The sequence below is a fragment of the Macaca mulatta genome, chromosome 2 (genome assembly GCF_049350105.2).
Source record: "Macaca mulatta isolate MMU2019108-1 chromosome 2, T2T-MMU8v2.0, whole genome shotgun sequence".
NCBI classification, from domain to species: Eukaryota; Metazoa; Chordata; class Mammalia; order Primates; family Cercopithecidae; genus Macaca; species Macaca mulatta.
This window is the reverse complement of record NC_133407.1, coordinates 100646400-100663115: the sequence shown is the minus strand read 5'-3', so window position 1 is coordinate 100663115 and position 16716 is coordinate 100646400. Positions and strand designations below refer to the sequence as shown.

The 16716-nt window shown below is 45.1% G+C and overlaps 1 protein-coding gene across 12 annotated transcripts in view; it reads right to left on the bottom strand.

Annotated features, from left to right (window-relative positions):
• XYLB (xylulokinase) overlaps window positions 1–16716 on the bottom strand; it is an 84633-nt gene that overhangs the window by 30339 nt on the left and 37578 nt on the right. For all 12 annotated transcript variants that reach the window (XM_077992171.1, XM_028843959.2, XM_015131338.3 and 9 more), the window contains 5 exons: window positions 16371–16411; window positions 15627–15742; window positions 14659–14774; window positions 13899–13972; window positions 11413–11509 (listed from right to left, as the gene is read on the bottom strand). In XM_077992171.1, the coding sequence (XP_077848297.1) occupies window positions 11413–11509; window positions 13899–13972; window positions 14659–14774; window positions 15627–15742; window positions 16371–16411 (444 nt within the window). The remainder of the gene's footprint in view (window positions 1–11412; window positions 11510–13898; window positions 13973–14658; window positions 14775–15626; window positions 15743–16370; window positions 16412–16716) is intronic.

Below are 16716 nucleotides of genomic sequence, written 5' to 3'. Positions count from 1 at the left end.
ACATTCAAAGTATACAATAAACTCCTGCAAATCAGTAAGATAAAGATAGGAAATCAAATAGAAAAATGGGAAAGGATGTACATAGCCAATTCAGAGAAAGAAACCAGTTACAAAGAGCTGCTCAAAATCACTATTAATTGGCTGGGCATGGTGGCTCACGCCTGTAATCCCAGCACTTTGGGAGGCCAAGGCAGGTGGATCACCTGAGGTCAGGAGTTTGAGATCAGCCTGGTCAACATGGTGAAATCCTGTCTCTACTAAAAATAAAAAATTAGCTGGGCGTGGTGGTGTGCGCCTGTAATCCCAGTTATTCGGGAGGCTGAGACAGGAGCATCACTTGAACCGGGAGGTGGAGGTTGCAGTGAGCTGAGATCGCGCTATCGCACTCCAACCTGCGCAAAAAGAGTGAAACTCCATCTCAAAACAAAATGAAACAAAACAAAATCATCATTAGTTAAGAAAACACAAATTAAACTGACACTGAGATACCAGTTTGCACCCATCAGACTGGCAACAGATTTGAAGGTTGTTGCTGTGAAGTGTTGGTGGGGATATGGGAAAGAAGAACCCTCATAAACTGCTGCTGAGAGTACATGACCGACTTCATGACAGCAGGGCTCTCAAGCTCCTTGCCTCCACTCCCTCACACACAGCAGCAGACGCAGCAGCAGTATTTGTCCCCAAGCTAAAGTAAAGGATTGCTCATTAGTGAAAGTGGGCTACCAGCTGGGGAGGGTGCTGGGGGCACCGAGTGAAGAGGAACTTGAAATGACACTGAGCAGCAGGCATGGAGACAAACATGGAAAGTAGCTCCACTCATCACAGAAAAAGGCTGGATTCCACTTCTAACCAGAATAAAATCCTGCTTATTTTGGGTTGGATAATTCTTTTTGTGAGGGATCATCCCATGTATTGTAGAATGTTTAGCAGAATCCCCAGAATGCTGTGTCCTCACAAGGCTGAAAAGCAGAAAACGGTGAACTCACTCCTGAAAGCACCTTTATAGTGGCATTAATACCTAAGAGCCCTCATGACCTAAACACCTTCCACCAGGCCCATCTCCCAACACTGTCACCTTGGGGATTAAGTTTTCAACATGTGAATTTGGGGAGACACGGTCAGGCCATAGCAAATGGATAAATGGTTGTATAATCATGTGATGGAATATCAGAGTGCAATGAAAATTAATAGCTAATAGCTATCTATGCATGTTAACATGGATGAATTCATAAACATGACATTGAGCTAAAGCAGCAAGTCACAACACATGTAGTATAATTCCATATATTATGAAGTTCAGAAAGGGCAAAAAACCACAATGTATTTAAAGGAATGCATACACAGCTGGCAAAACCATAAAGAATTCCAGGGAAATGATAATACAAAAATCTGGAAAGAAATGATCTCTGCAGGGATGAGGGGAAGATGAGGATATAGTGGAAGAGGAGCACAGCAAGATTCTAAGGTTCTAGCAATGTTCTATTTCTTTTTTTTTTTCTTTTTCATTTTTTCTTTTTTTTTTTCTGAGACAAAGTCTCGCTCTGTCACCCAGGCTGGAGTGCAATGGGGTAATCTTGGCTTACTGCAACCTCCGCCTCCTGGGTTCAAGTGATTCTCCTATTTCAGCCTCCCAAGTAGGTTATAAATGTCTGCCACCGTGCCCGGCTAATTTTTGTGTTTTTAGTAAAGATGGGGTTTCACTATGTTGGCCAGGCTGGTCTCGAACTCCTGACCTCAAGTGATCCGTCTGCCTTGGCATCCCAAAGTGCTGGGATTACAGGTGTAAGCAACTGCGCCTGGCTGATGTTCTATTTCTTAACCCAAGTGCTGATCATCAGATGTTTATTAATATGTTTTATAATTAGCTGTAAGATACATATACTCTACCGTATACATGATATTTTTCACAATAAACTGAGCATAGTGGCTCATGCCTGTAATCCTAGCACTTCAGTAGGCCAAGGCAGGAGGAGGATTGCTTGAGCTCAGGAATTTGAGACCAACCTGGACAACAAAGTAAGACCCTGTCCCTACAAAAAATACAAAAATTAGCCAGGCACGGTGGTGTATGCCTGTGGTCCCAGCTACTCAGGAGGTTGAAGTGGGAGGATTGCTTGAGCCCAGGAAGTCAAGGCTGCAGTAAGCCGTGATTACACCATTGTACTCCAGCCTGGGTGTATTCTTGCCTGATAAAGCCAAACTTTGTCTCCAAAAAATATAATAGGCTGGGCACAGTGGCTCACGCCTGTAATCCTAGCACTTCGGGAGGCTGAGGCAGGAAGACCACCTGAGGTCAGGAGTTCGAGACCAGCCTGGCCAATATGGTGAAACCCCGTCTTTACTAAAAATACAAAAATTAGCCAGGTGTAGTGGTGGGCACCTGTAATCAGCTACTCAGGAGGCTGAGGCAGAAGAATCGCTTAAATCCAGGAGGCAGAGGTTGCAGTGAGCCAAGAATGCACCACTGCACTCCAGCCTGGGCCACAGAGCAAGCGAAACTCCATTTTAAAATAAATAAATAAAAATAAATAGCAAAATAATAATAATAATAACAAACCTTAATCTAACAAAATACACATAGTTCCACTTTGGGCTAAGATGATAATGGTCAAGAAAGAACACACTTGTGCTGCAACGACGACAGAATGGAGTAAACAACAACAACCAGAGCATCATATTTTTGTTTGAAGTTATCAAAAAAGTAAAAATTCAAGAAATCTAAATAAAATAAATTCCAGAATGAGATGAGCCCTTAAGTGCTGATTCATACCTGCAGCATGGAAAACATGAAGAAGTAAGACTCTATAGGCAGATAAACTTTGCTAGAAAAGAAAAGCAACTATATTTGGGCTGGTATGGAGGACTGAAATCTGGAAGAGTCTCCAATATAGAACTAGTCCTCCCCACCTACCAATTGTCTCCAATGAACTACTATGGAAGCAGTGATGTGGAAGTGGGGGAAGAGCTGGAAAACACAGAAAGAGCTCTGTAATCTCACTGGTTAGGTACCAAAGACTTGATGGAGGGAGGGGCCTGATCCTGCTGATCCTGATCCCAAAACACTGCAACGACTGGTGAACTAAAACTAACTAGTACTGATCCAACCCCTGATTAAACAAAAAAGACCACCACCTCACCCTCACTTCCTGATAGAAGGGCAAGCTTTCTCTGCAGGTAAACATTAGCTATTTATTTAACAACTGCATGTGAATCTACAATTATCTCAAAAGTAAAAGGGTTAAAAATTAGCCACTTTGGTCAACACTGTACTTTTAAACACAATGTACAGAATTCAACCAAAATTAAATAGCATTTTAAGAAGCAGGAAATGGGAGTAAAATAGTAAATAGAAGCAGACTCTCAGAAGAATTAGCAGATAGGAGCTTTATAATAATTATAAATATGATATAAAGTCAGAGGAAAAGATGAACAAAATGGTTAAAATATGAAAAATTTCAGCAGACAAATAAGAAAATATAAAAGAATGAAATGGAAATTCTAGAAATAGAAAAAATATAACATCCAAAATGAGTTTGTTAGATGGACTTAATAGCAGACTGAATACAGCAGAAACATGAATAAAAAGAGGTGTGATAGAAATCGTCCCTCTGAAGGCCAGGCACAGTGGCTCATGCCTGTAATCCCAGCACTTTGAGAGGCTGAGGCAGGTGGATCACCTGAGGTCAGGAGTTTGAGACCAGCCTGCCTAACATGGTGAAACCCCATCTCTACTGAAAATACAAAAAATTAGCCGAATGTGGTGGTGCTTGCCTGTAGTTCCAGCAACTCAGGAGGCTGAGGCAGGAGAATTGCTTGAGCCCGGTAGGTGGAGGTTGCAGTGAGCCGAGATCATGCCACTGCACTCCAGCCTGGCAACAAAGCAAGACTCCGTCTCAAAAAAACAAAACATAACAAAACAAAACAAAAAATGAAATTGTCCAACTGAAGCAAGGAGAGAGAGAAAAAAAGAAAAAAAAGAACAGAGAGTCAAAGTCCTAAGGGACAACAGCAAATGTGTAACTGAAGTCCAGAGGAAAGAAAAGAGGAAATAGGGAAAAATAAATATTTGAAGAAATAATGGCTAAGAATTTTCCAAAATTGATGAAAGAGATTAACCCACAGATCCAACAAGCTCAATGAATCACAAAGAGGATACATACAAAATAATAATAATTTAAAAACCCTTACTTAGGTATATCATAATCAAACTGCTGAAAATCAAAGATTAATAGAAAAATTTTAAATCAGCCAGAGAAGAAAACCCCATCACATTCAGGGGAACAACACTAAGAATGACAGCTAATTTCTCATCTGAAACATTAGAAGGCTAGAAAACGATGGAATGACATTTTCAAAGTGGTGAAAGTAAAAAGTGCCAATCTAGAATTCCACAACAGAAAATATTATTTGAATATGAAGTAAAATAAATACATTTTCAGAAAAAGTAAAACTTAAGAGAATCCACTTCTTATAGATGTTCTACATTCCTTCCTGAAGCTCTGACTTTCCATCTGGTATGATTTTCCCTTTAGCCCAGAAAACTTCTTTAGCTGTTTTTGTAGTGCAAGCATGTTGGTAAAAAATTCAAGAGTATAATATTAGTGCAAACCAGACTTTTCAAGTTAAAGATTTCAATTTAAAAATCAATTAAAAAGTGTATAGCTTAAAAAGCCAACAGAGGAGATAAAATGGAATACTAAACATTGCTCAGTTAATCCAAAAATAAGACAGGAAAAGAATAAGGAAGAAAAAAGAACATATAGAACAAAAGAAAAGAAAAAGCAAAATTGATATGTAATCCATTTTGTACATGGATGGATTGAAAAAAATAAAAAAATAAAAAATAAATGGATGGATTGGATTAAATCCAATCATTTCAATAATTACATTAAATGTAAATGGACTCTTCCCTTTAAAAATATTTATTGCCTGCCTACCTTCCTACCTTTCTTTTTTTTCTTCCTTCCCTAAAAAGCCATTAGACAGGCAAACAGAAGTGGCTCAAGGGCCACATGTAAGTACATAACCAGAGTGGGGCAGATCCAAGAGGCTGCTGGAGAGAGGCCACAGAGACAACACAGGTAAAGGTAAGCAGAGAAGCCAAAATGGGGCCTGCATGTCAAGGAGGCAGCAATCTGGAGGGGTCAGAAGAATCAACTTTGTCACTGTTAGGATAAGATACAAATGTGGGAAGGAAGACAGCCAGAATGAACCCCATGGTGTTGGACTGGAAGTGGAGTGTATAGGGTTGAACTCATGTTTTTCAACACATGGAGAAGTAGACAGACAGATAAATAGAAAGGTAAATGTGTGTATAGATACAGACTTATATATATGATGCTGTTCCCAGCCCCTTTCAGTGGGCTGAGCTGGGAAATATTAGGATATATATATATTAGGATATATATGTATGTAGATTTATACATATACATATATACATATATATGTACACTATATATGCTCTATACACTATATATACTCTATACACTATATACTCCCCTTCCAGTCCAACACCATGGGGTTCATTCTGGCTTTCTTCCTTCCCATATTTGTATCTTATCCTAACAGTGACAAAGTTGATTCTTCTGACCCCTCCAGAATATACATATACATATATATATGTATATGTATATATCTACATACATATATATCCTAATATATATATATCCTACTATTTCCCAACTCAGCCCACTGAAAGTGGCTGGGAACAGCATCATCCCAGTAGCAATGAGCATCCAGAGACAGCATCCAAACATCTCTCCCCACTCAAAGGAGTCAGGGCTCCTTGGATAAATGGAAGATTACAGGGCTGATCCAAGGAAAAAACAAGACGAGCCTGAAACTTTTTTTATGCTAGAAGCTATGGAAATGCTCAAGGAATGATGGAAGATATACCAAAAGGACAAGGGGCCAGTTCACTCATTGGTGCATAAAAAGATGAAAATTACTATCTTTTTAGAAATGAAAGATACGTTACATAAATAAAGTTAACATACAGCCTTCTGAAATGCACAAATTAGAAGTTAATACAGAATGGGAATAAATGAGCTAAGATTTCAACTTAAAAATACAGAAAAAGAAAAAAATTCATAAAGTAGAAGGAAGGCATTTAAAAAGATAAAAGTAGAAATTAATAAAAGGGAGCACAAAACAAAATATTAACATTGCTTAATAAAATATACAAAACTTTAGCTAACATGCTCAAGGGAAAAAAAACACACAAACAAGAATGAACTAGGGACAAGGGTACAGGACATAGAATGAGATGGTGAAAGTGGAAATTACAATCCCAGCACTTTGCGAGGCCAAGATGAGTGGATCACTTGAGGTCAAGAGTTTGAGACCAGCCTGGGCAACATGGCAAAACCCCATATCTACAAAAATACAAAAATTAGCCAGGCGGTATGGCGCACACCTGTAATCCCAGCTACTCAGGTGGCTGAGGCACAAGAATCGCTTGAACCCGGGAGGCGAAGGTTGCAGTGAGCTGAGATTGTGCCACTGCACTCCAGTCTGGGCAACAGAGTGAGACTCTGTCTCAAAACAACAAAAACAAAAACAAAACAAAACAAGAAATAATCTTAACGTCCTTCAACTAGGGCTGTAAAATAATTTAGCAAACCTCATGCCAGTCATTAGAAAACATAAAGGTAGACCTGTACATACTGTTATGGAAAGCAAGTCTCAGAATAACACATAGAATATAATAGCATTTCTGTTAAATATATATATACACATACACACATGTATCAGGTTGAACCATATGAAATTGCCATTTTTGTAAATCAAAACTTCTTCAATATTGGCAATGCCGTATGATTCACAGGAAGGAAGTCACAGTCTGGAAGGAAGGAAAGGAGTCTGAGAGGCATATGAAGGGGGCATTTGCTTCTTATTCCATATTTCTGTTTTGCATGAATCTTTTATGATAAAAAGACATCCATTCGTTATGTATTTTAAAACAAATAGTTGTTTTAAGACCCTGCTGCTTTCCATCCAGCCCCTTGGCTCTGTCCAGGAGAAGACATTCAGCCCCCACCTCTCAGCTTCTCTCAGCTTCATCGCTGGAACGCCATCCTCCTGGGGAAACAATTCAAGCTATGGAAGATGTTCTAGTGTGATTCCATGTTGGAAAACCAAGAACAATGGCCAGGTACAGTGGCTCATGCTTGTAGTCCCAGCGATTTGGGAGGCAGAGGTGGGTGGATCATTTGAGGTCAGGAGTTCGAGACCAGCCTGGCCAACATGGTGAAACCCCATCTCTACTAAAAATACAAAACTAGCTAGGCGTGGTGGTGCACACCTGTAGTCCCAGTTACTCGGGAGATCGAGGTAGGAGGATCACTTGAACCTGGAAGGTGGAGGTTGTAGTGAGCCGAGATCGCGCCACTGCACTCCAGCCTGGGCAACAGTGAAACCCTGTCTCCAAAAAAACAAAAGAAAACAAACAAAAAAAACAAGAACACACCTTCAGTGCCCAAATGCAGGAAAAGTAACCTGGCCATCATACGCAGCACCACAAAGATGACTTTTGACAAACTTTGGTTCTCGTATACACCCTTTGCATATAAGGTACAAAGGAACAAAACTATGGCTGTATGGAAATAAGCTCATAAAGGAGACTGGGAGAAAATGTCCCTAAATGGTACCAGTGGTTGGAGAGAGGGGATGGGATTATGAGTCATTTTCCTTCATTTTTTTGAGACATGGTCTCGCTCTGTCACCCAGGCTAGAGTGCAGTGACACAATCACAGCTCATTGCAGCCTTGACTTCCCAGGCTCCAGCGACCCCCCCGGCCTCCTGCCACCCCCTGCCACCCCCTGCCACCCCACCCCCAGTAGCTGGGACCACAAGCACATGCCACTACGCTGGGATATTTATAATTACTATTATTTGTAAAGATAGTGTCTCTCTGTTGCTGATCTCAAACTCCTGGGCTCAAGTGATCCTCCCACCTCCACCTCCCAAAGTGCTGGGATTACAGGTGTGAGCACTAGGCCCATTTTCTTTTCTTTATTTCTCAAACTTGCTACAAGGTTTGACTGTTTTTACTATCAACCTAAACAACATGAAACACACTGAAATACAAGCTGAAAACTATGGCTTATTAGCCCTGCCCAGATGGTGTCTATCATGCCTGATGGTGTCTATAAACATCAAGAGGGCAATTGTTCCTTAAAAAAAGCAGGTTCAGCCAGTGGTTGAGAATCCAGCATCTGGAGCCAGAATAGCTTGGTTGAGATCCCAGCTCTGCCAGTCCTGACCAAGTTATTTAACCACTGCAAGATTTGGTTTCCTTGGTTGTGAAGTGGGAATCATATCAGTACCTACTTCAGAGGTACTGTTGTTAATAAAGATTAATTGCTGGCCAGGTGCTGTGTTTCACGCCTGTAATCCCAGCACTTTGGGAGGTCAAGGTGGGCGGATCACAAGGTCAGGAGATGGAGACCATCCTGGCTAACACAGCGAAACCCCGTCTCTACTAAAAAATACAAAAAATTAGCCGGTTGTGGTGGCGGGCCCCTGTAGTCCCAGCTACTCGGGAGGCTGAGGCAGGAGAATGGCGTGAACCTGGGAGGTGGAGCTTGCAGCGAGCAGATATCGCACCACTGCACTCCAGCCTGGGTGACAGAGCAAGACTCCATCTCAAAAAGAAAAAAAAAAAAACAGATTAATTGCTAAGGAACTGGGCCAGGCACAAACTCAGTGCCCAACAAATGCTGGCAGCTGTTAGTATCACAATAATCATTTTTATTCAAAGTGCCTCTTTATTCCCCTTAGACACTATTAAAACCAAATGAGATGATGACTGGGCAAGAATGAAAACTAGAGCTGGCCAGTCCACATGGCGGCCTGGAGAATGAGTCCTCGCGTGTGTGCAACCTCTGTTGGTTCCAAGTATGTCTATTTCAGTGATCACTCAGCAGAGTGGCAAGACAGGTCTGATTCTGCATTTAAGCTTGCTAAGAGGATAAGTAACTCTATGCTGTTTTGCACAAGAAATGCTTTAGAGGCTGGGAATAATGCCACAATCCCATCAGCTCCTCCTAAGCCCATGGGGGCCTTCTACCCTAACTGCTTCTCCCTGTATGCTGGGCTGTTCCCTTCCCTGGGCTCCCCTTCTGAGAGCCAGAGGACCCCTGCCAGGCACTCCACCAACTCCAGCACCATCCCTGCCCTGCTCACCCAGTCTCATTTTCAGGGAACTTGGAAGTCTTTGCAGACCTTTGGGAAATGTCTTTTTACACTTAGGGTGGTGGGATGAGGGCATTCGGAATGCTCATGGTGGTAATTTTACATATTTTAAAATATTGTATTGACCTAGAACACACATCCTGAAAAATGCACACATCATAAGCCTATAATCTTCATAAATTTTTACAAACTAAACACACCCATGGAACATGAAACAGAACATCACTAGCACCCCACAGGCCCCTTCTGAAGGGCAACTACTAATTATTCCAACTTCCAACAACAGTAAATAGTTTCGTCTGCTTTTTAAATTTTTTTTTTGAGACAGGGTCTCATGGCTCATTGCAGCCTCAACCTCCTAGGCTTAAGCGATCCTCCCACCTCAGTCTCCTGAGTAGCCAGGACTACAGGCATGGCCCACCACGCCTGGCTAATTTTTGTATTTTTTTGTACAGATGGGGTTTCACCATGTTGCCCAGTCTGGTCTCGAACTCCTGGACTCAAGCGATCTACCTGCCTCAGCCTCCCAAAATGCTGGGATTACAGGTGTGAGCCACTGTGGCTGGCCTGTAGTTTCATCTGCTTTTGAACTTGATGTACAGAGAACCCTGCCATATGTATGTCCGTGTTTGGCTTCTTTTGCTCAGTGTTACATTTGGTGAGATTCACCCATTTCATTGTGTATCACTGAGGCTGGTTCGTTTTCATTTGTGTGTAGTATCCTGTTGTACAAATGCACCACAATGCATTTTTCCTGTCTACCATTAATGGGCACTGGGCCACTTCCACTGTGGGGCTATTCAGCATAGTGCTGCAATGAATGTTCTCCTGTACATCTTTAGTAAACACATGCACAAATTCCTGTTTTGCCTTCACTTAGAAGTGAGATTGCTGGCTAGACGGGTATTCAGCTTTAGTAGATGCTGTCTAACAGGCTTTCCAGGAGGTTTCCCTAGTGGGTATTTTTATAGTATCATTTTACTCTGTCAATTCAAAGGTATAAAATATACATTACATAGAACTCGGATTGTCCATAAAGTGTCATAGGAAGGCCCTCAAGCAAAGCAGCTTCACTATCTTCTCTAGTGACAACAGCTATAGCCCAGAGGGACAAATACATCTTAGAAACCTGGACTTTATAGGTGGCCAGTCCAACCTCCTTACAGACCCCTAGACCATTTCAACAACTTCTGTAAAGGGAACTCACTGACCCCCTAAGCTGATTATTCTACAGCTCAAGTTCTCAGAAATCCCTTCCTCCTCCTTTTGCCTCCCCCAGCCCCGGGTCTGCCCTCTCCATGCCAGTTGCCATGGTTTGAGTATGTGTCCCCTCCAAAACTCATGTTGAAGCTTTACCCCCAACATCACATATTGAAAGATGGGGCCTTTAAGGAGATTGGGTTATGAGGGCTTTATGAGTGGATTAATCCATTCATGGGTTAACAGATTAACAGGTTAATGGATTAATGGGTTATCATGAGAATGGGACTGGTGGCTTTCTGAGAAGAGGAAGGGAGACCTGAGCTAGCACACTCAGCTCCCTCACCATGTGATGCCCTCTACCTCCTCAGGACTCTGCAGAGAGCCCTACTAGCAAGCAGGCCCTCAGCAGATATGATCCCTCAACCTTGGACTTCTCAGCCTCCGTAATTGTAAGAAATAAATTCCTTTTCCTTATAAATTACCCAGGATCAGGTATTCTGTTATAGGCAACAGAAAATGAACTGAGATATCAGTCTTCTGAGTTTTGACAGTGCTACTACATCCCCCTCTTCCCTGTCCAAGCTGAAAGACGCAGACTGTGTCCCACAGGCAACGGGACCTGGCTAGGCTAGAAGGACAAGATCCACTCACGTCCCCAGACCTTGCACTGCCTATGTCTTTGGAGTCCAGAGCTCAAAACAGCTCATCTGCAGCTTGGAGCTTAGGGTTACAGAAAGACCTTTCCCAGGTCCTACAGGTCCTGGTCAAAAGGTCAGGCTATTGTGGACACAGCCGAGAAGCAGGAACAGCCTACCTGCTATTCTATGCCTGCCTACAAGTGCCAACTGACACACTTTCTCACCCCATCCCCAAGGTCAGGCTCCACCTTCCTCCTGCACAAGGCCCCCTGAAAGAAAACTTTAGTAGACATTGACCCACTAGCCTTGGCCTCCCGGGTGTGAGCTGGCCCTGAGCCCCCACCCTGGGACACATGCTGCCAGTGGCTCACTTACTGACTCGATAGCCCAAGCCTTCTGCGTGAATCCTCTTGGCCATGAATTGTCCTTCAATCAGTGCTCGAACCTCCACATCCCCAGGGAATGCTGCGACCTGTCTCCAGGAAAAGGTGGGCACAGAGTAAGGAACTCTCATTGTCCATTCGTGTGTATGTGTGTGTGTTTGTGTTTGTCTGCGTGTGTGTCTGTGTGTGCGAGTGTGCGTGTCTGTGTGTGATCTTTTTAAACAATAGCCCAGATTTGAAACTCATAGCTGGGCTCTTTAACCACTGTCTTTGCCTGTCACACACACTCACACAAACACACTACTGAAGCACACAAGCCCACAGCCTCACATGCATGTCACTTTGAAGAGTCAGAGACATTACAGAACTTAGTCTCAGGCAGCTGAGAGATCAAGTTCTGTCTACCATTCAGCTCTGCAATCTTTAATAAGTTACATTAGTCTTGCTATCATTCTTTTTCTTAACAAAATGGAGATAATAGTGGTGCCTGTTTTTTAGGGTTGTTGCAATGATCAGATTAGACAACAGAGCCTGGAAAATGCAGTACATACTAGATAAGTGACAGCCACGAGCTTACGCTGAGATCCCACCCCTGTGGCATGTCCTTCAAGCTAGCACTGATGGGAATCAACCCCAGGCTCACCCCTGCTTCTTTGGCACCTGAGACCAATGCTAGAACCTGCCGCCATCCCCCTCACGAACAGCTACACTCTAATCTTACCGACCTTCTTCTAGTTCCCAAGCTGCTCCCTCTGCCTGGAAGTCTATCCTACTCTTTCCATGGTGAGATCCTGAGTACTTTCAGGTCTCAACCTAAAGGCCACCTTCTCAGAGAGGCCCAGGCCCGATCACCCCACCCAGGGTAAGTCTCCAGCCCACCCACCAGCTGCTTTCCCTTGCAGCACTCTGTTCTTCTGCTTCCCAGCCTTAGCACCTGCTGCATTCATGTACGTGCTCATTCACTCGTCTACTGTCCCTCTCCCTCCTAGACAGCAGGCTCTAGAGAGCAAGGGCCACCGATGTCTTGTTCTCCTTTGTGTCCCGGGTGCCTGGCACCAATCATACATATCTGTTGGTTGAATGAATGAATGAAGAACACTACTTTCTCCTTGACAAATCTAGGATTGATATGCATGAAAGAACAGGCATAACTTCTCCCTCTAATAAAAGAAACCAAACTGATTCTCCATCAGAAGATTGAAATGAACTTCCTCCTTTATACAAAGCTTTCCGTTCATAATCCAACATGTAGTGCCATCATCTGCCATTGAATCCAATGCCAACTCGGACAGTTACAGTTTCCAGACAGAGTGTCTTACATAAACCCCCCATTTACTGTAGTGCCAACATGTAGTGCCATCATCTGCCATTGAACCCAATGCCAACTCAGACAGTTACAGTTTCCAGACAGAGTGTCTTACATAAACCCCCCATTTACTGGGGTCAGAAACGTCTCTCAGGTACAACCCAAAATGTGGTGATGACTCTCCAGTGACTATCTAACAGCAATGTCAATTTCGAGCAGCAAGAACCAACTAAATCCTTCCTGGGAAAGGTCACATTGTGGAGGAGAAAGAAAACAGCAGCTTCAGAGCCAGAGATGACTGGATTTGAGCCCCCTCCACCACCTATGACCTGTGACTCTGGCCAGATTATTTAGCCTGAGCCTCTGAGTCTCAACCTCTCCATCTGGAAAGAGGAACAATAGTGCCTATTGCTTTGAAAAGTAAATGATAGCCAGGCATGGTGGTTCATACCTATAATCCCAGCATTTTGGGAGGGGGCGTATCACTTGTGGTCAGGAGTTCAAGACCAGTCTGGCCAACATGGAGAAACCCCTCTCTACTAAAAATACAAAAATTAGCTGGGTGTGGTGGCTTGGGTCTGTAATCCCAGCTACTCAGGAGGCTGAGGCAGGAAGATCGTTTGAACCCAGAAGGCGGGGGTTGCAGTGAGCCAAGATCGTCCCACTGCACTCGAGCCTGGGCAACAGAGTGAGACTCCATCTCAAAAAAATAAAAAAAATTAAAAAAAAAAAGAAAAGTAAGTGAGGAAGATATAGAAAACCATGAGCACAATGCCTGGCACCAAATGGGCTCAATAAATGTTAGAACCTCCCGGGCTCAGTGGCTCTTTCAACCACGAGGAAATTAATGATCTCAAGATCCATGTGTTCTTGATGGGTACGGGATAAAACTCGCCAAGGAAATAAGCTCTGTGATACTCAATGATAGTGTTAGCATTTGCTAAATTGGAAGAGAACTCTCAGGTTTTCTGCATTCCTCCCTGAGGGAAAGGACCGTGTCCTGCAGATTCCCCAGGATCTAGACTGCACGCTGGCACACCACAAGTGTGTATGATATCAACGGATGAGTGAATGAATGAAGTCCCTAAAAGTCACACAATTTCATAGGCAATTGTTACATTTTACACTCACAAACGGAGCCAGTGTAACTCCAATACCAACAGCACACGTACCTTGTGGTTTTCTGCGTTAAACCTATGACATCCAATAATTTCAGGGGTGATCTCCATTACATCAAAATAAAAACCTGACATAAAACCAGGAAGACATCAGCTGTCATTAGTCAAAAAATAAAAGATCGGCCTCTCAACAGACGTAGAACAGGGCAAAATGACCCCATATCCCCGGGTCCCCTGGCTCTCTTTCATCCCCCAGATGAGACCTGCGAATATTCTCAGTTCTTCTCTCCAACAGGATAGAAGGGAACCAGGGAGCCCTGAGCTAGCTTTTCTCAGAGACAACTCTTCCACTCTCACTTGGCAGCCTTGAACAGGAAGCAGCTGCCCAGTCAATCCTAAAATACCAACACACGTTTGACCAAGGGAGGCACAGCCCCTCCCTGCTCAGGCCTTCCGAGACACTGGGCACTTTTCCTTGTGCCTGGGGCAGAGGGCTGTGAATGGGGATACACCAGGGCAGAGGTTGCCCTCTCTGATGCTGTCACCAGGGGCTTGGTGGGGACAGAAGATGTAGCTATGGCCTGATCTTCTGCTCAGAGCAGAAGCCAAGGACAGCCTTACAGGCCCACCCTCGCTCAGAACACAGGGTTCCACACCAGCTTGTAGGATCTGTGGAATAGAAGTGCAGACAGACAGCGCTCCCCTGGACTTCTCCACGGCCCTCCTCTCCCCCAGCTCATGGGGCCCCAGGCCCTGCCCCTCCAGCCGGCAGCTGCTGACCCTTCACAGGCTTGGGCATCACCAACTGGCCTACCCAGGTTTCCACCGTTGCCCATCTCTGTGGACTGCAGTGCCTTAGAGAACTTGCTCCAGGAACGGGACGCGGACTTGTCGCGGATCTTCTCTCTCATGAGGGAGCCATTTTTAAAGCTGCAGAAGAGGGTATAGCTCTGAGGAAGGAGCCAGTGCTTGCTCACTGGACCCATGAGTTTCAGTAAAGAGACCCAGGCAGAGGAACTGCAGGTCAGGCTGGACCACAAGCCCTAGTCAGTGCACAGCAGGCTCTGAAACTTAGGTATCAGAGGCGCTTCCTCAGATTCCAGGCCCCTGAACGTCCCTGGGAGGCACCGGAAATGCCCTTATCTTAGGCTGTTTACACAGGAGGCTGACACAGAGGAGCCCCAGGTAGAGACAGGGAGCTCCGGTTTCTGCACATTCTACCATGGGCACAATGAGGCAGGGTGGGCTAGATTAACTAGCCACATTCTCCAGCACTTCTCAGGGCTTAGGAGCTCAGAAACCATTTCCCTCAGGAGCTCTGGACGGGTCTCCAAAGGCCTGTGGTCAGAGCACAGAGCATGTCCCTTCCATGAGAGCTGTTGGGAAGCAGGATGTCCTTTCCGCTATGAGGGTCCACCACATGCCGGACAGGTCACAGCAACAATGTGCGGTAAATGCTCTTGCCCTCCCCATCTCATGAGGAAAGTGTGGCTCAGACGTGCCACACTACAGAGTTTGCCCAAGGTCACACAGGATATAGGTGGTGAGGATAGGATTTGAACCCAGGCTTGAGGGACTCAGGGTCTTGGGTTATTCCCCACCCAGCTCTGCTGTCAGCAAGAGTCGGTGAGTCCTTGGGGGTCTCAGCTGCCCAGCAGAGCCTGGGAAAGTGGAGGGAGTCATTCCAGAGCTTAGTGGAAGGACTTAGGGTCCTCAAGATGGTGCCAGATCTGCCCACACCTCCTCACCCAGGGAGTGGTGCCAACCAACACCCATGCTCACCACAGGAGTGCCATGTAGTGCTGGGAGTCAACCGGGTTGCAGAAGATGTGGCCTTCCAGGGCAGGCCTGGGTTCTTGGAGCCAGAGAAACAGGGTGTCACTGGTGCCCAGGCTGACCTGGGGAGAGATGGGCAGAGGCGGGGCGCCTTGGGCTTTGCCCACACACACTGCCCTCTGCCAGCGATGCGCTGTACTCCATCCACCTTAACCCTGTCACTTTACTCACGCTGCAGACCTCAGATGCAAGGCCACTTTCTCAGAGCCACTTCTGACCCTCCCACACCAGATGAGCCAGGAGTTAGCTCCCCAGATGCAGATTTCATGGATCTTCTGTGCTGATTTCCCACAACTGCATCTAAATAATGGTTTGGGTGATGGCTGGTTCCCCACATAACTTTCCCACTAGAAGTAGGAAGGCCTGGGTTATGTCTTCCTTATTCATCTGGGCTGCTCACAGCCCTTTGGCCCCAGGTCTGACCCTCTGCCACTGCACGCACTAAGACTGGCCACTGTGAAGCAGGCAGAGGTCTTGCCTATCTAGCAAAGAACAATGACTTTCTGAGAAAGATGTGCACCCCCATCCCCTCCCTCCACTGTCTTCTAGAACTGGCAGACACTCTGATATACAGGGACCCAGATCCTGGTCCTTCAGGGTCTGGGTCCCAGCAGTATCTCTGCTACTTATCAGAGTGTGGGTGTGAGCGTGGAAACAGAAAGAGCCTATGGGTGTGGGAAGTCGCCTTACCGCAATGTCACCTTCCTCCAGTCTCATGCCTGCCAGCGACGCTGAGAATGGGAGGGGAGCTTCTGGTTAGCTGGTGGCCACGTGGGAACCACAAAGCAAACCACAGGGCTCTCCAGGCAGGCGCACAGCCCCCACTTCCAACCCCCACCCACACCCTAGGGTGGTGGCAGGAGCAGGGGGAGCTGAGCTCTCAGGAGGCCCTAAGAGAAGGTCACAGGGGTCGGGGGTGAAGTCTGTTAGCAGGGGCCTCTGATTTGAGCTGTGAAGTCTCTTCCCTGAAGGGGTCCAAACATCCCTCCACTGTCAGGCACTCCCAGGAGTGCAGAGAATCAAGGAGGCCAAGACA